A 20,854-nucleotide genomic window follows, 5' to 3' on the forward strand; every position below is an offset into this window, starting at 1 on the left:
TCTTGTGTAATATTTAATCAAAGTATTGCTACTTTTACTTTAGTACAATATTTTAGTACTTTTTCAACCTCTGCTAGACACATTTATGAGACTTCTCTCCAGTGTGTATTAGCATGTGGCTTTTAAGAGTTGTACCTCTTGAAAAAGCTTTTCCACACAGGGTACATGTATGAGGCTTCTCTCCAGTATGCGTAAGCATGTGACATGTTAAGTTTGACATTGTTTGAAAAGCCTTTTCACACTGGACACATTTATGAGGCTTCTCTCCACTGTGTATAAGCATGTGTATTCTAAGAGTTGAAATTTGTGTAAAAGCTTTTCCACACTGGGAACATATATGAGGCTTCTCTCCAGTGTGCGTAAGTATGTGACATGTTAAGTTTGACATTGTTTGAAAAACCTTTTCACACTGGACACATTTATAAGGCTTCTCTCCACTGTGTATTAACATGTGTCTTTTAAGAGTTGAACTTTGTGAAAAAGCTTTTCCACACTGGACACATTTATGAGGCTTCTCTCCAGTATGTGTACGCATGTGACAATTAATACTTGTGGATGTTGTAAAAGCTTTTCCACACTGGGCACACTTATATGGCTTCTCTCCGGTATGTATACGCATGTGCAATTTAAGAATTGAGGATGTTGTAAAAGCTTTTCCACACTGGGCACATTTATGAGGATTCTCACCAGGATGTGTACGCATGTGACATTTAAGAGTTGTGGATGTTATAAAAGCTTTTCCACACTGGGCACAGTTATATGGCTTCTCTCCGGTATGTATACGCATGTGCAATTTAAGAATTTTGGATGTTGTAAAAGCTTTTCCACACTGGGCGCATTTATGATGCCTCTCCCCACTGTGTATAAACATGTGTCTTCTAAGAGTTGAACTTTGTGAAAAAGCTTTTCCACACTGGACACATTTATGAGGCTTCTCTCCGGTATGTGTACGCATGTGACATTTAAGAGTTGTGGATGATGTAAATGCTTTTCCACACTGGACACATTTATGTGGCTTCTCTCCAGTGTGTATACGCATGTGAAATTTAAGAGTTGTGGATGTTGTAAAAGCTTTTCCACACTGGGCACATTTATGAGGATTCTCTCCAGAGTGTTTCATATTTGGCTTCTTTCCTTTGTGTTCATGCATGTGGCGTGAAAGACTTGAACTATGTGAAAAAGCTTTTCCACACTGGGCACATTGATGAGGCTTCTCTACAGTGTGTATCATCAGCATGTGGTTTCTAAGACTTGAACTATGTGAAAAAGCTTTTCCACACTGGGTACATTGATGAGGCTTCTCTACAGTGTGTGTAAGCATGTGCTGGTTAACTAGTGAGGATGTTGTAAATGCTTTTTCACAATGAGACTTCTCCTTTTCATTCACCCTAACAGAGTGTGTTTGCTGGTGTTTGTCAAGTTCTCTCTGAGTCATGAAACTCTTCCTGCAGACCGTGCAGTGGTGCAGCCTTCCTTTGAGCTGCAGGTTGAGTTCATCATTCTGTCCCTGGATCTTCTGTTGCGTTACATGTGGATGTTCTGATACACCTGAAAGAGATACCATAGAGACTTAGAATTAGAATGAAGAGTTACCATAGAGGCTTAGACGTTTCGCCAACAGACACATTACTTACTATAAGACACCCTGACGCTGGGCATGTGCGATTTTAGCAATGTTATTGCATACCACATCACACTGTATGAGTAAGTCACATACAATGTAAATCAAGTTCAAAGTTCACAAGATGTGTGTTCACACTATAAGACCCAATGTGCTATAACTTGACTTGACCAAAATGCCAAATGTGCCGTCTTGCCCATATGTACCGAAGCATCTAGAAAAGGTGGCGCCAGTGTACAGTACCCTCCGGAGTTATTGGCACCTCTGCTAACGTTGACTAAAAAGAGAAAAATAAAACCATTTTTTGGAAATTGATCTTAATGCTTAGGTTAAAAAAATTAGGAAATATACAACCTTTAAGGACACCAATTTTCTTTGAGAATGAATAATGTATAATAAATAAATAAATAAATAAATAAATAAATAAATAAATAAATGTTCTTCCTTAAAATACAGGGGTCATAAGTATTGGCTATGTACTGTATATGTTAAATTCCCACAGAGGCAGGCAGATTTTTATTTTTAAAGGCCGGTTATTTCATGGATCCAGGACACTATGCATCCTGATAAAGTTCCCTTGGCCTTTGGAATTAAAATAGCCCCACATCATCACATACCTAGAGATTGGTATGGTGTTATTTCAGTTAGCCTATTAACTGGTTTGATGCTCATTGAGCTGAATGCAAATCAACAACAGGATTGTCAGTGGGCCCCTGCACGTCTCCCTAACGAGAGATAACATAGTAACGTTGTGTTAATCGTGAACTGCATATTTATTCAAAACAGCCGAAAAAAACAGCTAAATGCACTGCAACGGATATCAGAGGAACCAGGGTACCCTACCATTAATCTCCGGATCGTCAGTGGCATCTCCCTAACCAGTGTCATGAACTGACATCAGAGGAGCCAGCATTTTAAAGAGATACATGAGCAGGCTACTCTAAACCCAAACTAATACTTCTCTTATCTAAATGTGCCGCTTTGTTAACTGTGTATGAGCTTTCGTTACCTGGGTGAGTACCTTCTGCATATGAATGAGTCAATGTAATACAACACAGCGCTTCCACAGACCTGAGTGCAACAGCGCCCTCTAGCCGTGGCATTCGGACTTGTAACCGCAGGGTTGCCGGTTCAAACCCCGACCAGTGGGCACGGCTGAAGTGCCCTTGAGCAAGGAACCTAACCCCTCACTGTTCCCCGAGTGACGCTGTTGTTGCAGGCAGCTCACTGCGCCAATATTAGTGTGTGCTTCACCTCACTGTGTGTTCAGTGTGTGAGTTTGTTTCACTAATTCACGGATTGGGATAAATGCAGAGACCAAATTTCCCTCATGGGATTAAAAGAGTACATATACTTTTATCCTCTAGAGTCACAAAACTCAGTGCTACACACCTACCTAAACTTACAAAAAGTAAGGAATTTTTGTTTGGTGTCTGTGGTAACCAGGCAGAGAAGATTTGGCAAATTTTTCATGGGCGCAACCCCACATACTCAGCTCTGCTGCTCATCCCACAAGTGCATGTTCCTTACAAATGGGGCACCATTTGAAAGGAAACTAAACAGGCTTTCCAACGGTATAAGATGTATTGCCAAAAAACATTACCCTGGAAATCCAGAGTTCTCGCGAGAGCACAATGGAATTGTCTCTGCGAGACACTCTGGCAAAGAGCAATGGTGCACGTTACTTTTACCCCAATAAATTCGGGGAACCAGCTAAACTGATGAAGATAGCGCTGCAATGTTGGAGGACAGTACACATTGGTCGTAGTGTTATCCGATTGCGTCGAAGTCCGAAATAATTCAGAGTAAACATGGTCTAGTGTTATCCAGTTGAGTGCAGTGAGATTTTTAAATGAGTGCTTGTTGCCACCCCTCTAGTTGGGCCATTACATTGCTCTTTGCCAAACCCTTAATCCTTCTAGATTATCAGGGCCTGGATTTTCCAGGCTAAAAAAACAACAGATAAATAATCTACACTCAAATGTCCTTACTTTTTTGTAAGTTTATTTAGCTGCTTGTGAGAGGACTTACTTTCCAGCAGATGTTCGTGTTGTTCCTCCTCTTCCTCCTCCTCTTTCTTCACTTCAGTCTTCACTGTTGTCATTTCACTGTACGTACACCTTGGTGACTCTGTGACGTCTGTTTCAGTTTTACAGTCTGTTTGAGATTCACAGTGAAGCTCTGCAAAGGGCTTTTCTTCTTCATCTGGACATGAAATCATATGACCATATTCCTCCTCTTTTATATCTTCTTCTTTCACCAGCACAATCAGGTCAACCTGCTGCGTTTCAGCACAGCCAGAACTAAATGGAACTCCGAGATCCATGTTGCTAGCTGAACAAAGATGATCCCGTCCAAAGTGTTCAATTGCCTGTAGTCAAGGAAACAGAATGAGGTCAAAGGTCAAAAAGGCCAAAGGGTCATTCCACGTCAGTTCAACCAGGGCCCACGCACTTAGGTCTCAAAAGATTCTGAAAATTACCAGGTGTACCAATGTTACCCAGGAGACACACTGTAAAATTACTCTTATGTAAGATCAATACTTTCCAAGATACAGCCAGTTTTACAGGGGGAGGGGGGTGTCGATTTTGTCCGGCCTCTTTTTTTTGTCAAAGTTCACAAGCCCACAGCGCAAGAACTAAACCATGTAGGAGGACATAGAGCTGCCACAGCGCCACCTGTGGTTGTATAGAGTAACCTGTGGTAGCTCGATACAAAACATATTGATGTCAATGGTGCATTTTGCCCATGTTCAGGGTGGAAAGTGAAAAAGAAAGATTTGCATAAGACAAGTCAAATTGGTGTTTTTAAAAAGAAAAGATCATGGAGAATAAAGAAAAAAATATTTAAAAAAATCTTTGTATATTCCCACAAGGTGTTTGGGTACTCTGAAAATGAGAACCAAAATGATTTTTCAGACTTTTAAGGTCTGCTGTTCAGACCCTGAAGGAATTTATTTTCTGTTCATTGTTTTTTGTGAGAGTGTTTCTACTTATCTCAGTAAGGAAAATAAATCAAGAGCCTATGTTGAGTACAAATATGTCCTCTGAAGGCCTAAACAGAGCCCAGCCAACTTTGAGGGACAGCTATGACCATGCAGGATTATCCAGACCAAACGTGACGATTTTGCTACATACTATCAAATTGTAATTGCATGTACAATTTGAGCTTCCTACATGATTTAGGTCTTGCGCTGTGGGCTTGTGAACTTTGACAAAAAAAAGAGGCCGAACAAAATCGACACCGCCCTCCCCCTGTAAAACTGGCTGTATCTTGGAAAGTATTGATCTTACATAAGAGTAATTTTACAGTGGGTCTCCTGGGTAACATAGGTACACCTGGTAATTTTTTCAGAATGGTTGAATTGACGTGGAATGACCCCAAAGTTTCTTTTTTTTTATAATAGAGAGCAACTTTCCATGAATGGTTATTTGGCAAATTATGTGCTGCCTCTTTTCCTCTTTGATTGAGGTCGATACATTTCAAGTTGTGTAGTGGGATTGTGCCCAGAGAACCAGAGAAAAAAACATTCGTAGATCAACTGGTGGCTTTACCATGCCAAGTCCATTGGTGGCTTTATCACGCCTGGTCCACACCACTTTAACTAGGCTTACTAACTCAACATGTAAATTGATTAATAACTATAACTGAACTGCATAACAAGAGTTTGTACCGAAAGTGACAAAGGCGTTTGTCTACCCACCAGAGGACACTGCTGTCTCGCTATCCGGAGAAATAATCTTTGGTACCCGCTATTTACCGATTTACGGCTCCCATTGACTTCCATTCAACACATGTAAACAAAACGTCAATTATGTGGTTAAACTAACGCCGCTGACTTTGCCAGCAACCATTCCACTTTGATAACAAACTACCTTTTCGTACAACATATATACAGCAAAAATAACAGAAAAACAGAAATCAAGCAACGTGGAGAAATCTCGGGAGGAAGAAAATTGACGCTGTGTGACGGGGAGTGCTTTGCATTTCCCATTGTCCATGAGTCACCTATAACAGGTTGCCTTGGCGGCCGTTATTCTTTCACATTTCCATTGAGATTACATAGTAAGGAGCTGGCTCAAGGGTTATAATTGTATTTTGTCGTGTTTAGTTGTATAATGAAAGCACAGCTTTTATAGCCATCCATGCATTTTCCCTTCTTGCTGTTTGGCTATGAATTTGGTAACTATATCAGACTATTTGACGTCTTTAGAACACTAAACAGGTGGAGGTGTCAAATGTTGAGTTTTTCCAGTGTAGATTTTTTTGACGTTAATCACTCCTAAGATGGACTGCTATTGTCTATCCAAAGTAAAATACCTGTTTCGAAGTTAACTGATGGTCAAATCAACCAAAACTCTGATTGTTTGCACCTCAATGGTGTGTGACGTAGGTCTGTGACGCGAGTTTGTGTGAAAGAATCCCTTACTTATCAGAGTAAAACATACATTCATATTACATCACAATTTGTAAATGAACGAAGTTTAAAAAGAAAAACACAATATATCAGAGGGATAACACAAATCATTAGTAAGAAGAAACAACATTTCTATCGTAATTTCCTGTTAAATTAAATATTTCATGGCGCTATTGCGGCCACCAGATGACGCCATTTCACTGCTTGCTTTTACATCCAAAAAATGCCCGAAGTGCAGTGAAATGCCGCCATCTAGTGGCCTGAAATATGTAATGTAGCCCAATATTTATTAGAAAAGAAGCGACCGTCGAATAATCTTGTACTTCCTTGTCAATTATTTGTGTAATCCTTCTGATATATTGTTTTTCTTTTAAAAATTCGTTCCTTTATAAATTGTGGAATATCATTAAGGTACGTTTTGGAATGTAATTACTCTGACATTCGACATTAAACGACCACAAATTTAGGCAATGGCAGTCTTAGAGGCTGACACTTTGCATAAAATCTCTCCTCATTGCTTCAGCCAAATTATGTTATTCCTGCTCTATGTTGTACCAAAATGTAGTTTATAATCAAAGTGAAATGGTTGCAAAAACCATTTTGTTTATATGTTGAATGGAAATCAATGGGAGCCGGAAATCGCTAAATAGCGGCGACCAAAGACTAGCCTATTTCTCCGGATAGCGAGACGACAGCGGTCCAGAGGACCGATGAGGAAAAAGCAAGCGGAACGCCGATCTGCCCCCATACCAGGGGACCGACAGTGGTCCACATGACTCAAGGTTATTGGCTTTTTAGGGAGAAAACACCGATCTCTAAAATAGGTTTGCATGCATGTATTACTTACTTCTTAAGATAGGCTGTGTTGAGATCAGCGGTCACTCGCGAAGTTACCTGGGATGCTTGTCTAACTAGCTCTCGTCTGTTTCTGAAAAAAAAAAACATATAGGCTACCTTCCAACGGCAAGTTCGCTGCTCCGTCAACTTAGATCTGCCGATTTTGTGTTTGTGTCTGATTAGACGTGGGACAGTGTTTATCCCTGCAAAATGTCTTGAACCAACATCAACGTGCGAATATTCTCCCGAGGTGGGCTGCGTGTATCGGCTTCAGCTGCGTGAAGCCAGCGACAACAAACAACATTTCTTCTTCTTCTTGTTTTTATCGCAGGTGGCAAACAACGTCTGGTTGTATTACCGCCACCTTCTGAAATGGAGTGTGGGTCTGAATAATATATTTCCCTACACTTAAATTATCTTTATTAAACCAGTTCTTCTTAAAAAAAAGAAAACAAAAACCCAAAATATACATCTCTAGAATTACTTGGCAAAATATTTTATTTATTATTTTATTATTATTTATTTAAAGAGGAATGCCTCTTGAGATGTGGCATCTCATTTTCGAGAGGGTCCTCGATAGGACTGGACAAAGACAAAGGTACAAGGACAAGATACTACAGTACAGTACAATACAACATACACATTCACTCACATACAGCCCCCTTCCCCCACCAGCTCCCATTCCCTAAAAATACATACATATACACATATATACAACAAGCATACATCTTCATATCCACATATATACATACAGAGACACATATATGCATGCGCACAGTACATACATACACATATACGAAAATATAGACACGTACGCTCACATATCTATAACAGAGCATATTGACAGATCAAAGACACACAAAAAAGCATTAATGAAAACAATTACAACGGTTATTTGCTTTCAGATATGTGAACAAAGATGTCTTGAAGCGACTCAAAGATGTAATTGATCTTAAGGCCCCAGGCAGGCTATTCCAGTCAAAGGGAGCCTTGTATTTAAATGAACGCCTGCCGCTTTCTTTGGAGATATGTGGTACTGTAAGTGATAGATATTCGGTGTGCCTCAAACTATAGTTTGTTTGGTAAGGTATTAAATGTTGTTGCAGGTAGAGTGGATAACTAAGATGTATGCACTTAAAAATAAGCTGGAACCAATGAAACTGTCTCCTGGCGTTGGGTGACAGAATATTCAATGAATCATACAGGATACAGTGATGCGTCCTGTATGAACATTTCAATACAAATCTGCAAATACTATTAAAGACAACAGTCAAAGGCTTAAGACAAGTCTCAGTGGAGTTCTGATATACTACATCAGCATAGTCTATAACTGGAAATAATAATTGCTTCACAATTCTCAACCTGATCTGCTGTGTAAAACAATTATTGAAACGATACAGCATCCTTATATTACAATTCAGCTTTCTTATAGTATGATTGATGTGGGTTTTATAGGAGAGTTGAGAATCAAGCCAAAAGCCCAAGTATTTAAATTCATCTACTCTGCCAAGAGCGGTGCCATCTAAAAAGTTAATTGACAAATTTGTTTGTTTAACAGTAGATCTTGTTGGGAAAAGCATACAGTATGATTTCTTTTTATTCAACAGGAGGTCATTACATTGGAACCATTTTTGAATAATATCAAAGTCTGTCTGAAGAGTGTTCTGTATCTTAGAAATATTAGAGTTGGAATTATAGATCACTGTGTCATCAGCATATAAGTGAATAGAACAGTCCGAGCAAGCTTGTGGAAGGTCATTGATAAAGACTGAAAATAGGAGAGGCCCTAACGAGGATCCTTGAGGGACACCCTTTTCCATAATGGCAAAGGAGGATAGACTACCCTGAAAAAGGACACACTGTTGCCGAAAATGTAAATAAGAGCTAAACCAAAGAAGAGCTTGTTTAGAGAGCCCAATAGCATGAAGTTTGTCTAAAAGCATGTAGTGATTAACAAGATCAAAAGCTTTGGTTAAGTCTATAAAAATCGCTCCAGTAGACATATTATCATCAAGGGATGATGATACATCATTGGTGAACTTTAATAAGGCAGTTGTGGTGGAAAATTTTTTGGCCGGTGACCCTATTTTGATGTCAGAAAATGTTGGCGACTCCAACACAATAGGCTACTCATTCACAATATAAGCGCGCATCTCATCTCTGGTGTAACATCCAGTCGAGAGCAGTACTTTTAAGGCGACCCCACATGGGGTCCCGACCCCAAGGTTGGGAAACGATGGCGCAGCAGAGATATGCGTGACGTGACCACGCCGAGTGGGCTTGGTTTACACAGGGGTCAGGGCTGGCGCTGCCGCTCCCGCTTTTTAAATAGACCCATGTCAAAGGCACAGGACAAGCCGACGGGGCCAGTGGGGAAAGCCTGACAAACAAAGCCTATTGTTTCCATGATTGCTTACTATATTTAAAATATATATTAGCCTAGATAGCCTAGGCTACATTATTTCATAGAGATGAGAGTGAGTGTAGAGCACGCATTCTCTCCCTGCACCGCTCGCCCTCAAACGGGTTCATCCCGCATCTCCCCTATGCAAATCAAAATGGTGGCTTGTGCAAGAACTGTTCATGCAGACTACAGCTGGCGCGGTAGCCTACACAACTTTGTTCAAAATTGATGCATTCAAGTTGACTTTGCAAAGTTAGTAGGCTGTTATAGCCTATTTATCATAACATTGTCAGTCGCGTTGTCAATCCAAAACGCAAATTTATTCAAACAGCTACGGAATTACCTGTAGCTTAATTTGTGGAGGGCAAAGAGAAAGCACCTGTTTGACATAGGCTAGGCGTGCGGGCCTGTCAGTCTTGCCCGTCCGATTAGAGGGTTTCCTTCGTTTATGCTCACTATCTTAAAAAGATGCGCAAGTCAACACTGCGCTGAGAGCTCAAGAATCAGTCAAATCGCGAAACGATGAAATGCATTCATATTCCACTTTTTATGTCATAAACTTTGCATGCATATGGGAAGGCTTTGTGGTAGGATTGTCCAATGGTCAAGCTGTTGCTTCAATTTGTGTTTTAATTTATATGACACATCGATGCTGGGTTCATCAGTTTTGTGCAAGGAAATGTTTAGACTACTGCGTAATTTGTAATTTCCGTTCTATAAGTTCCACTTTTCATGTCATGAATGTAACATGCCTATGATAAGGCTTTGCAGTTGTATATGGTCAATCTATTGAGAGAGGGGAGGGGGGAAAGAAGAGCAGTTAGAGAGGGAGGAATGAGAGGAGAGAGGAAGGAGAGAAGTGAGAAAGATGAGTGAGAGAAGAGGAGTGAAAGAAGAGGAGTAAGAGAGGAGTGTGTAGAAGAGAGAATTGGGGTGAGAGAAGAGAGGACAGGAGTGGGAGAGAAGAGAGGAGTTACTAAAAGATAGGAGAGGAGTGAGATCATTTGTAAAATTTATTTGATGTTAGCCAAACATCCCAGGTAACAAAATCGGCACCCCCCTCCCCCTGCACAACCCTGATGGGGATACAGGTGTTTGGGCAATGAACGGGGTCCATGAAGTTTTAGAGCATAGGGGTACTAGGTGTTTGGGCATTGATATTGTCAGGCTGGAAATGAACGTGGGTCTTTTGGGCTGCAGGTGGATGACTTACCCATGAGCTATGGACGAGGTCAGTTTTGACATGTTTGCTTGTGAGCATGCAATTTAATGAATACAGATCAACATTGTTCCTGTGGCTGTCACTGCATTTCCCAGAATGCAGTCAAGAATGCAGGAATATAGTATGAATATAGCATAGGGATAGATTCCCAGAATCTCTTCACATTTCTTCCTTCCAAACTCATATCCAGTCACCAGGGAAGGTTGATGTGTTGACTGTTTAACTTTGGAACTTAGTGATTTTAATCTCAATACTTGAAAGCTGTTCACATTGAAAAGCCAGCGTGTGAGTGTTTTGTTGTCTGATTTTTCCCACGTTGTGTATATTCATGACCTCCTTTTTAATCTCCTCCAGTGTATACTAGCATATGCTGTTGAAGACTACATATTAGTGAAAAAGCTTTTCCACACTGGGTACATTTATGAGGCTTCTCTCCAGCACGTATAAGCATGTGGTGGTTAACTAGTGAAGATGTTTTAAATGGTTTTTCACAATGAGAATATTTATGTGGCTTTTTGCAAGACGTCTCCTTTTCATTCACCCTAACTGAGTGTAATTGCCGTGTTGGGGTAGTTACTTTTAAAAAGTAGTGTTTGCTTGTTACTCATTACTTCTCAAAAAAGTAACCCGTTACTTTACTTAGTTACCCTCTATGGAAAGTAAACTTTTACGTTACTTTTATGTTGCTCGACTTTGGGCAGAACCCAATATCTGTTCCTAAATGTGTAGGCCTACAGAAAGTTCTACTATGGAGGACATAACAGGTATTTCTTTTGTGCTATTTATTATAAAAAAAAATGCCACAAACAGAGCACTTGACAAGAAAACATTGGGGTTATAGGCTTCAACACCACCACTAAAGCCCTATGAAACAATATCAAATAACATAGCCTCGATACATCTTGGGCATATAGGTGAACACAAAATATATGAGGGCTTATTTTATAGCCTTATGCTCTTTCATTAAACAGGTGCTCCTCCGAAATTTGGTGCAAAGCTAGTGCAAATCGTATCAATAGGCTGGCAGTTGAGTTAACGGCAGTGGACAAAATCAGGGCACAGTGTAGGCTACAACTAACACTCACATTCCTCCCCTTAGTTTCAACGAGTTCGAAGTAATGTCCATCCCTCAGAAGTTAGCGTTGGCTGCGTCTCGCATCATTGCTACCAGCCTCTGTCACGTACCATGTGGAGCTATGATTGCACTTCATGCTACCAGCCTCTGTCACGTAGGCTGCCATGTGGAGCTCGTGCCTATTGCGCAAGAGCGCAGCTGAGAAAGCAGCGTCGCTGTCAAACCTGTCCCTAGGAAAAGTAACTTTGCGCCAATATGAAAAAGGAACTACGTTACGTTACCAAATTTTCAGTAGTAGTGCGTTACTGTATTTACGTATTTTCAGTAGTTACGTTACTGTAACTCGTTACTTTGTAACGCGTTACACACAACACTGGTGTTTGCTGGTGTTTCTCAAGTTCTCTCAGGGCTCTGAAATCCTTCCTGCAGGCTGATGGTCAAATCAACCAAAACACCAATATTGTTCGCACCTCCAAGTGGTTTTTGGCTTAAAATTGTGTGAAAGAATTAGCCTGGAGATTCCAGACCCAAATGTAATGGCCCAACTCGAGGAGCGGTACCAAGCATGCATTTGAAAATCTCACTGCACACAATTGGATAACACTAATATGACCAATGTTTTACTGACTGATTCCGGACTATAACACAATCAGATAACACTACGACTGTCATCTGTTTAGCTCGACTCTGGCCCGCCTATATCAGATACACCGATATGATTGGTTCCCTGCTATACAAAGGACAAAAGTAACGTGCATCATTACTCATTGCCAAAGTGACTCACTGAGCAAATTCAAATTGTGCTTCCACAAGAACTCTGTATTCCCAGGGTATGAAATTAGATTATCTTAGATTAGATCAGATTCAACTCTATTGTCATTGTGCAAAGTACAAGACAACAAAATGCAGTTTGCATCTAACCAGAAGTGCAAAAAGCAGAAAAGTGCAATGTGATATACAAAGTATAGACAGGTGGTGCATAGACAGGACAAGACATATAGTGCAGTGTAGACAGTAGTATACAGTTGGTTTACAGAAGGTGGTTTAGAGTAATATAAATTAAATGGTCATGGTTATGGGATTTGGCAGACGCTTTTGTCCAAAGCGACATACACATACAAAACAATATAATACTTACATTTAACAGGGAACAATTTAAAATGTTGGTCAGACTACATTAAGAAAAAATGCAATAATAAAGAATGTCAATTCAATTAATTGCCTAATGAAATAAACAATGAAAATGAAGGAAAATAGCAATAATAAACAATAAAGTCCATTCAATCAATAATATAATAACAATAGCATGGTGAGACTACATTAAGGAGAATATTAATAATAAACAACAATGTCAAATTAATCAACAGCCTAATGAAAATAAACAATACTATACAAACATATATTAAATATTACAATACTATACAAAATATTAAATGTAAATATTAGAGCTGTTGAAATTAACCATGTAGTTGATGCATCGCAATGCGGACATGGATGATGCTGCATCAATACAGTGGCCAACCATAATCGATTATAACGCAATGATGTTGCTCGTTAATTTTTCGGACGTGGCATAAACATTCAAATTAAAAAATAAAAAATTCTCAGAGTCTAGATCCAGGTAGCTCGCGGGACGCCTATAATGCGCCCGCTGCACACCTTTTAAAAATAGCCAACAAGTCGCCTGCAGATCACGCTCTAAAAACATCCTCCATTGTGAAGTTTTTAATAGATATTTAATTGTAGACCGTAACCATTTTAAGAATGTATGTAACCATACATCTACATTAACTTGATATTGGTGATACCTTACAAATTATAGCTGGGTACAATTTTAGTCTTTGGCTCTGAATCCTTTTCCCATTCAATCTTTAAACAACGGAAGCGGAGTGCATACACGCTTCCTCGTCTGTTGTAACCAATGGAAACGTACTGTATCTTTTCGAAAGTTCTGTGGCCATTCCGTGTTTGTCACATACAGTTTGTGCATGATTGATGATTGTTTAAGGACTGAAAAATAATTGCTTTAGCTCACGGGCCTTTTCTCCTCCGTGTAGCAATAGTGCTGAAAATCTTGTGGCATGCATGGAACTTGTTGCATTGTATCACATACAATGACAACAATGATTTATCTATCTATGCCATACAATAGGACTGTGCATTACCTGGCATAAAACAATACTTTTTTTGTCAGATCATGGAGAGATTTCAGATGTGCAATAACTATAATTATTACACGGCTCTTCAGAGTGCTGCAGAATGCTCCACTCACTTGAATGGGTCTTCCCAATGTTCGGCGGTCTGCTAATTCTCAATAACAGACCGTTGCTAAGTAATAATAGACCGCTGTCAAGGAAAATGGGGTTTGTGCTTCTAATTTACGTCTTTCATATTACTGCGCAAGGACTGGAACTTGAACTTCATTTAAAAGTGAAAGCAGACGGTTGATCAGCTGTGTTCTAAAGAATGTTTGATTCAAGTTCAGCGTGTGCTGTTGCAAACTCTTTGTTTCTCACCAAAAGCCACGATGAAACAGTAACAAATAGGCTATAGCCTAGGCTATGTAGGCTAAAGAGTCACATCGTGGGGAGTTTATTGTTTCGTTTTGGCAAGTAGCCGTGTAATAAGCGGGATAATGTATAGAACGCCGGTCCGGTTCGCTCTGTCGGGACTTATTTTCCCAATGACAGGCGTTCTATACATTATCCCTTACATGGCATAGAAGTAGCTGTATTGCTAGGCCCCGCGAAAGCTGGTAGGCCTATGTGGAATATTCCGCTGGTTGGTGCACGGTCCGTGTAACGCTTTGCAGTGCTTTGTTCTATTTGCTCCATCCATCTGATCCAAATAAAAATGTGTTCAATAATCCAATTTTCAATTTTTTTAACTGGTCAGCAAATAGATAATTGCTGCTATTGTCTAAATGTGTCATTAGTCACGCAAGATAAAGAAAAAAACAGAAAATGGATTGGAAACAAAAGTAAAATTCAGTTAATATCGGATTTTTGCCTTTTTTACCATTTTTGTTGGGGTGAACCACAAGCGTAGGGGGGTGACCTGATACATATTGGCGCGCGGTGTTGGTGATCACAATTTATCAGCGTATGTAGAGATAGAGGGCTATCAAACACAGTTCAGCTTGCATCAAGGTGCCAAGCGATTGATAATGTCAGCTCGAGATAACTTCAGATGCAGAGGGAGACATTGCTGCATCCTGATATACGTGTGTAGAATGTTCATGTTCTGGGAGGCTTTGGAGACCTACATCAGAGAGGGTTCAAGCGGAGTAGCCTAATCAAGGATCTTTGCCTACATGATCCAATGGACTTGAGCCGTAGTAGCCTATAGCAATGTAGGCTATTTGCTGTTGCAATGAATAAATGGATAAACTGATAAATTAGGCATACTCACGGTTGTTTCTTCGTTTAGCCTAATGAGACCTGGTCTAGCGTAAAGTGTTAAATAAGCAAAAATGTCCCACGTCAAACAGTGCTTGGGGTAGCCTGTAGACTGACGTCTTCTGCTTTGGGGAATTATTTGCTATGGTATGGCATGGCCATGGTATTCAAATATACTGTAGATATGTTCAACATAGGCTGAAAGTTATGTTTAACGTGCCATCTCCCAAAATCGGCGAAGTTTTAGTTATTAATCTCTAAAGTAATGAGTCAAAATCACGCACAACTTCAGGCGGCGCTCTCTTCCACCATCTAGCCTGGCCCAGCTAGATGCTGTTCTCCCCCGGTGCTCGTGGTTCAGTCCAACCAAAAGCTCAAAAAAGGAAAATTAAAAAATTGACGCATCATTTCAATGTTTAACTTCTCAACAGAAAACCGTAACTGTGCTCAAATGAAAATCAAAATATGCAACAATCCCATTTACTGTGCCGTCCTAAAGAATGGATAACTGATTTTTAAGCCTATTTTTATATTTTCTCATGTGAATTCTGCAAATAGAACATAGCCCTGCAAAGCGTTACACGGACCGTGCACACTCAAGTGTTCAGATTGGTTGTCTGTCCATTCACACGGATTTCACTGGAGCAGATCTTGCACACAACTTTGGTAGCCTCAGTCTCTTAGCTTTCCACTTTCATCAGGCCATATATGTAGCCTATAATATGCTGTGTAACTGTAGGACTATGCAATTTTATGTAGAAAATGTAAAATTGATTTATGTACAGACAGGTAATTAGTGTTGACATGAAATTGTAAAGATGTGTTGGCTCAATGTAGAAACAACATTTCTGTTTACATTGTTTGATAATATGAAAATGGGATGTTTCATGTGAAGTTTGTTATACTCAGGAAATGCTGTAATTTGTTGACTAGTACTGTATGCTGTGTTCAGACTTTGTTAAATAAAAAATATATATTGTTTATATCTTACTACTTGTATTTTTGGATGAAAACAACCATATGATGCGACAATTGCCCTCAGAGATTTTCCCCATAGACTGTATAAAAAACACTGAAACTATAGAATGTTTGTGTAGAATTATAAAAGGAGCCAGGGAAAGAATTCACTCCTCAACATTTTAATATGGCTATGCAATATGAACAATGGATGAACACAGATATGTGCAATGCGGTGGCATTACTTAGTTGGCTGGTTGTCACGGAGATGCAGAGTTCAGTAGGGTGACAGCCGCAGGAAGGAAGCTTCCTAGGCCCGGAGTGAAGAAGCTTCCTCTGAACAGGCCCGGAGTGGGTAATCAGGAGAATTCCCGGTGGGCCGCTTCACTTTTGGGCCGGTCGAGGGAAAAATATTGACATTTGCCACGTTGATCTATCTTCTCTTAAAGTTGGCTACACACGTTCACATTCTATGCCTAACACCGCAGCCTCTAGCATGGGTTGTTCTCCCCTCCCAAGAAGAGTTGGTTGGGTCCATATAGCCCAGTGGTCTCCAACACGGTGCCCGCGGAACTTGCTATTGGTGATACCTTACAAATTGTAGCTGCGTTAAATACCTTACAAATTGTAGCTGCGTTAAATTTTAGCCTTTGGCTCCAAATCCGTTTCCCATTCAATCTTTAAACAACAACGGAAGCATACACGCTGCTCGCACGCATAGACAGTAAAGGGGAAAAACTTGCTCGTCTGGTTTAGCCAATGGAAGCATATCTTTGTAAAAGTTCTGTGGCCATTCCATGTTCGTCAAATACGGTTCTTACATGATTGTTCAAGAACTGAAAAACAATTGCTTTAGCTCACAGGCCTTTTCTCCTCCGTAGGCTACTGCCATATAATAGCGCTGAAACTTTTGTGGCATGCTTGACTGAGCAGGACTGTGCATTACCTTTTTTGTCAGATCATGGAGAGATTTCAGGTGTGCAATAACTTGAAAAGGAGTCTTCATATGTTAGGGTGGTGTGGGTGATTACTACTGAAATGTTAAAACTGCTGAAATCCACTGAAATCAGAACTTAAACAACCCCTGAATTCATAATGGTGGGTGGGTGGGTATAAATTGGGTACAAATTGTAAACCAAATTATTAATTGCACAAAAATATTGTTTTTTTTTTGTTAAAAAATTAAGAGGAGATTCCCCATGCAAACTTTGAAATGAACAAACTGAACAAATATGTTGGTAGTGTTGCTGCTATTAAAGTATTGAAGAATCAGATGAAAATACAGTTGCTTAATATATAGACTTATAGGCCTACAGAATATTGATAAATTAAAAGTAAAAATCACATAGGCCTATTATTTAGGAGGACTACCCTCACAAAATAGGGGTGAGGGTTTGTTTGTTTTAAATGAGTAGCCCCCCATATGATTTTGGGTCTTCAGGTAGCCCTCATTACCAAAAAGGTTGGAGATCCCTGATATAGCCCGTCTTTTCTAAAAAGTTTTCTCAGATACCATAGCCGGGCCGGCCCTACCGTGGTGATAAGCGTCAGGGAGGATGGATGGTACAAAGAGGCCATGAGGGACTGAAAAGGCCAGGTAAAAAAGACGAATAGTATTGGGGGAAAATGCTGCCAAATGTGCCAAGCTTCCAGATACAGACATAAGTGGTAAAGAGACATAGCCATGATTATTAGCGGCGTAATTGTTGGGCTAATACTGGACGTTGTAGCGTTGTCAACCTATTCGCAAGCAGCATATTAAATTAATTAAAATATTAACCTTTTTGTATCATCCAATATGGCGATTCATATACTTTGCAAATATTATGCAAATATAGATAACAAATCTCAAGCTTGATCTGTGTATGCAGTAGCCTAAGCCTAAAAACAAAAGTAGTCTCTGAGCAGCAGATGAGCCAGTCCCCCACTTTTGTCACAAGTAGAAAAGACAATAGAGTTAACCATATGAATTAAAGCTATTTAATGTAAGAAAGAACAATGTATGACGGCAGTAGGCTACATGATCAACCTATATGCCTTGTTTGCTCAGAAGTGGGTGTAGTAAAGGAGTAAATCACCAAACATGATAGCTGACCCATGCAGAAAAAACATGTAAACAATAGTTCAATATGGCTCTTAGTGGAATTGTGGGATACATTTAATGCTTTATTTCTTCCTTCCTTTTTTTGTTAACTTATCAATCTATCCTTGTGGAATAGTGGAATATTGGTACTAAAAACTACAGGATAGTAAGAGCGGAACTGTTGTTTTATTTATCCAATTTCCACCAGCACTAAAAAAAAGTGGGCTGGTCTTGGACCTGAAACTCCCGGGCTGAAAAGTGGCCCCACTGCGGCCCTGCCTCTAAACCTGCTGTTTCGGGTGAGGAGAGACCTGTAACGCCTCCCGGAGTAGTAGTTTGCAGATTTGATCTGGTGATTAATTCTTCTCTCGTACCCATACTTGGTGACTGTACGTTTGTCATGATTTTCAAGAATAAGAATTACGAGTTTTAATGCTGCATGGCCAGTGTTCATCTGGCCTAGCAACAGTAACATACGGGTCTTGACAAGGGGTTGATGGTCGTGAGATTTGCGTTTTTCCCCCATTGTCCAAGTCAACTACTACCACAAATTAAATCAAAATCTGTGGGAAACGGCGCAAAACTGCTACGGTGTTTGTGCACGCGGATCGGATTTGTTCCACAAATTCATATCAAAACTAATTTAGACTAGTGTGGACTTATGAATATGAGATTCGGACAGGTCGCACATCATGATGCCTTGCTGCCATCGAACACTATCTTAGAAGCTGAGATTTGTATCATTTAAGACACAGCCAGAGTGTGTCTTCTGATGTTTCTCAAGTTCTGTCAGGGTCCTGAAACTCGTTGAACAACCTTTTCAGACAAGGGACATTTAGGAGGTTTACTTCCAGTGTGTAACAGCGTACTGGTTTTAGGAGTTGCATCTTCTACTGTCCTTATTGCTTGTTGTGTTTTTTATATTATATACTTTTAATTACTTTTTCTGCTGTTATTTAATGTTGTGTGTGATGTCTGTATGCTACTGAGACCTTGAATTTCTGGTTTTAGAAGTTGCTTGTGACAACTTGACTCACTGAGAACATTCATGAGACTTCTCTTCAGAGTGTCTTCGCATGTGCTTATTAAGATTGAAACTTAGTGTAAAAGCCTTTCCGCACTGGGCACATTTATGAGGCTTCTCTCCAGTGTGCATGAGCATGTGGTTTTTAAGAGTTGAGAGGTGTGTAAAAGTTGTTCCACACTGGGCACATTCATGAGGCTTCTCTCCAGTGTGTATTCGTAAATGGCTTTTAAGACCTGAACTTTGTGAAAAAGCTTTTCCACATTGGACGCATTTATGAGGCTTCTCTCCAGTATGTATGAGCATGTGGGTTTTAAGAGTTGAAAGGTGTCTAAAAGCTTTTCCACACGGGACACATTTATAATGTTTCTCTCCCGTGTGTATTAGTATATGGGTTTTAAGAGCTGAACTTTCTGAAAAAGCTTTTCCACACTGGACACATTTATGACGCTTCTCTCCCATATGTAAGTGTATGTGGCTTTTAAGAGTTGATTTTCGTGGAAAAGCTTTTCCACACTCGGCACATTTATGAGACTTCTCTCCCGTGTGCATGAGCATGTGGTTTTTAAGAGTTGTGTGTTGTGTAAAGGTTTTTCCACATTGGACACATTGATGAGGTTTCCCTCCAGTGTGAATTAGCATATGGCGTTTAAGACATGAACTATGTGAAAAAGCTTTTTCACACTGGTCACATTTATAAGGCTTCTCACCAGTATGTATTAGCATGTGGCTTTTAAGATTTGAACTTCGTGCAAAAGCTTTTCCACACTGGGCACATTTATGAGGCTTGTCTCCAGTGTGCATGAACATGTGTTTTTTAAGAGTTGAGTTGTGGGTAAAAGCTTTTCCACACTGGACACATTCATGATGTTTCTCTCCAGTGTGTATTAGTAAATGGCTTTTGAGAGTTGAACTTTGGGTAAAAGCTTTTCCACACTGGATACATTTATGAGGCTTCACTTTAGTATGTATGAGCATGTGGGCTTTAAGATATGAAAGGTGGGTAAAAGCTTTTCCACATTGGTCACATCCATGATGTCTCTCTCCAGTGTGTCTTAGTAAATGGATTTTAAGAGTTGAAATTTGTGAAAAGGCTTTTCCACAATAAATACATTTATGTCGCCTGTTGTGAATAGAATGCGTCTTCTGGTGTTTCTTGAGTTTAGTGAGGGTCGTGAAACTCTTCCTGCAGACTGTGCAGTGGTGCGGCCTTCCTTTGAGTTGCAGGTTGATTTCATCATTCTGTCCATGGATCTTCTGTTGCGTTATATGTGGATGTTCAGATACACCTGGAAGAGATACCATAGAGACTTAGAATCACATATAGATGTTCCACATTCAGCAATTAAAGCATAATTAAATAAGTTGCATGATCAAACATGACCGCTGATTTGATGATACTGGACCAGGAAGCCATGGAATTTTCTTCCTACAGATACAGGTCTTAAGTTAACTTTAAGTCACATCTGACTATCATTAACCATTGTTCGAATTGCGCGAATGGCTGTTGCTGCATAGCCTGGGTGTTCCCATGCTGCCTTGCGCGCGATTTGATTCACGCTGCTAAGGCAGCCTGGAGACCATGGAGCAAATTTTCGCCTGAGATAGGGAACCAATCACAGAACAGGTGGGAAAGCAAGACGATGATGAGCTAGGCACAGACGCATTTGATAGACATCCGTGGCACCCAATAAACGGATCTGGGCATTTTTTCAAATACGAGAAAATGAACGTTTGGTTCCCAGACCACGTCTCTTTGAGAAGTGGTGGCGCTAGCCAGGCTAGTTGCTGCAAGCAAACATCATCAATGAGCTCA

The 20,854-nt window shown here is 40.1% G+C and overlaps 3 protein-coding genes and 1 long non-coding RNA gene across 5 annotated transcripts in view; 1 reads left to right on the top strand and 3 right to left on the bottom strand.

Moving 5' to 3' along the window:
- Nucleotides 1-7,176, bottom strand: LOC121718885 (zinc finger protein 2 homolog). 2 transcript variants are annotated; one of them, XM_042104289.1, is made up of 3 exons: nt 6,993-7,176; nt 3,653-3,992; nt 1-1,548 (listed from the first exon to the last, which is right to left on the bottom strand). In XM_042104289.1, the coding sequence occupies exons 2-3, from the start codon at nt 3,945-3,947 to the stop codon at nt 74-76; spliced, it is 1,770 nt and encodes a 589-aa protein (XP_041960223.1). In that variant the 5' UTR covers nt 3,948-3,992; nt 6,993-7,176; the 3' UTR covers nt 1-73. The 2 variants fall into 2 exon arrangements, with proteins under 2 accessions (XP_041960223.1, XP_041960222.1); XM_042104288.1 differs by having other exon boundaries at nt 6,886-7,176.
- The window catches only part of LOC121718880 (gastrula zinc finger protein XlCGF57.1-like), a 168,201-nt gene that overhangs the window by 43,881 nt on the left and 103,466 nt on the right, over nt 1-20,854 (bottom strand). The gene's annotated exons all lie outside the window — the stretch shown is intronic.
- Nucleotides 6,221-20,854, top strand: part of LOC121719091 — a 15,037-nt gene continuing 403 nt past the window's right edge. The window contains exon 1 of the long non-coding RNA XR_006034154.1: nt 6,221-6,820. This is a non-coding gene — a long non-coding RNA (uncharacterized LOC121719091). The remainder of the gene's footprint in view (nt 6,821-20,854) is intronic.
- The window catches only part of LOC121718905 (gastrula zinc finger protein XlCGF26.1-like), an 11,341-nt gene continuing 8,679 nt past the window's right edge, over nt 18,193-20,854 (bottom strand). The window contains exon 3 of the mRNA XM_042104339.1: nt 18,193-20,327. Within this exon, the coding sequence (XP_041960273.1) occupies nt 19,048-20,327 (1,280 nt within the window). The 3' untranslated portion in view covers nt 18,193-19,047. The remainder of the gene's footprint in view (nt 20,328-20,854) is intronic.

The sequence above is a fragment of the Alosa sapidissima genome, chromosome 9, assembly GCF_018492685.1.
Source record: "Alosa sapidissima isolate fAloSap1 chromosome 9, fAloSap1.pri, whole genome shotgun sequence".
Taxonomy (NCBI): domain Eukaryota; kingdom Metazoa; phylum Chordata; class Actinopteri; order Clupeiformes; family Clupeidae; genus Alosa; species Alosa sapidissima.

Bases quoted from the DNA above. Each gene is read 5' to 3' on its own strand.
- LOC121718885 (XM_042104289.1), bottom strand. From the start codon at position 3,947: ATGGATCTCGGAGTTCCATTTAGTTCTGGCTGTGCTGAAACGCAGCAG. The intron at 1,549-3,652 runs GTAAGTCCTCTC...TATCTCTTTCAG, and splicing joins ACACGAACATCTGCTGGAAA to GTGTATCAGAACATCCACAT.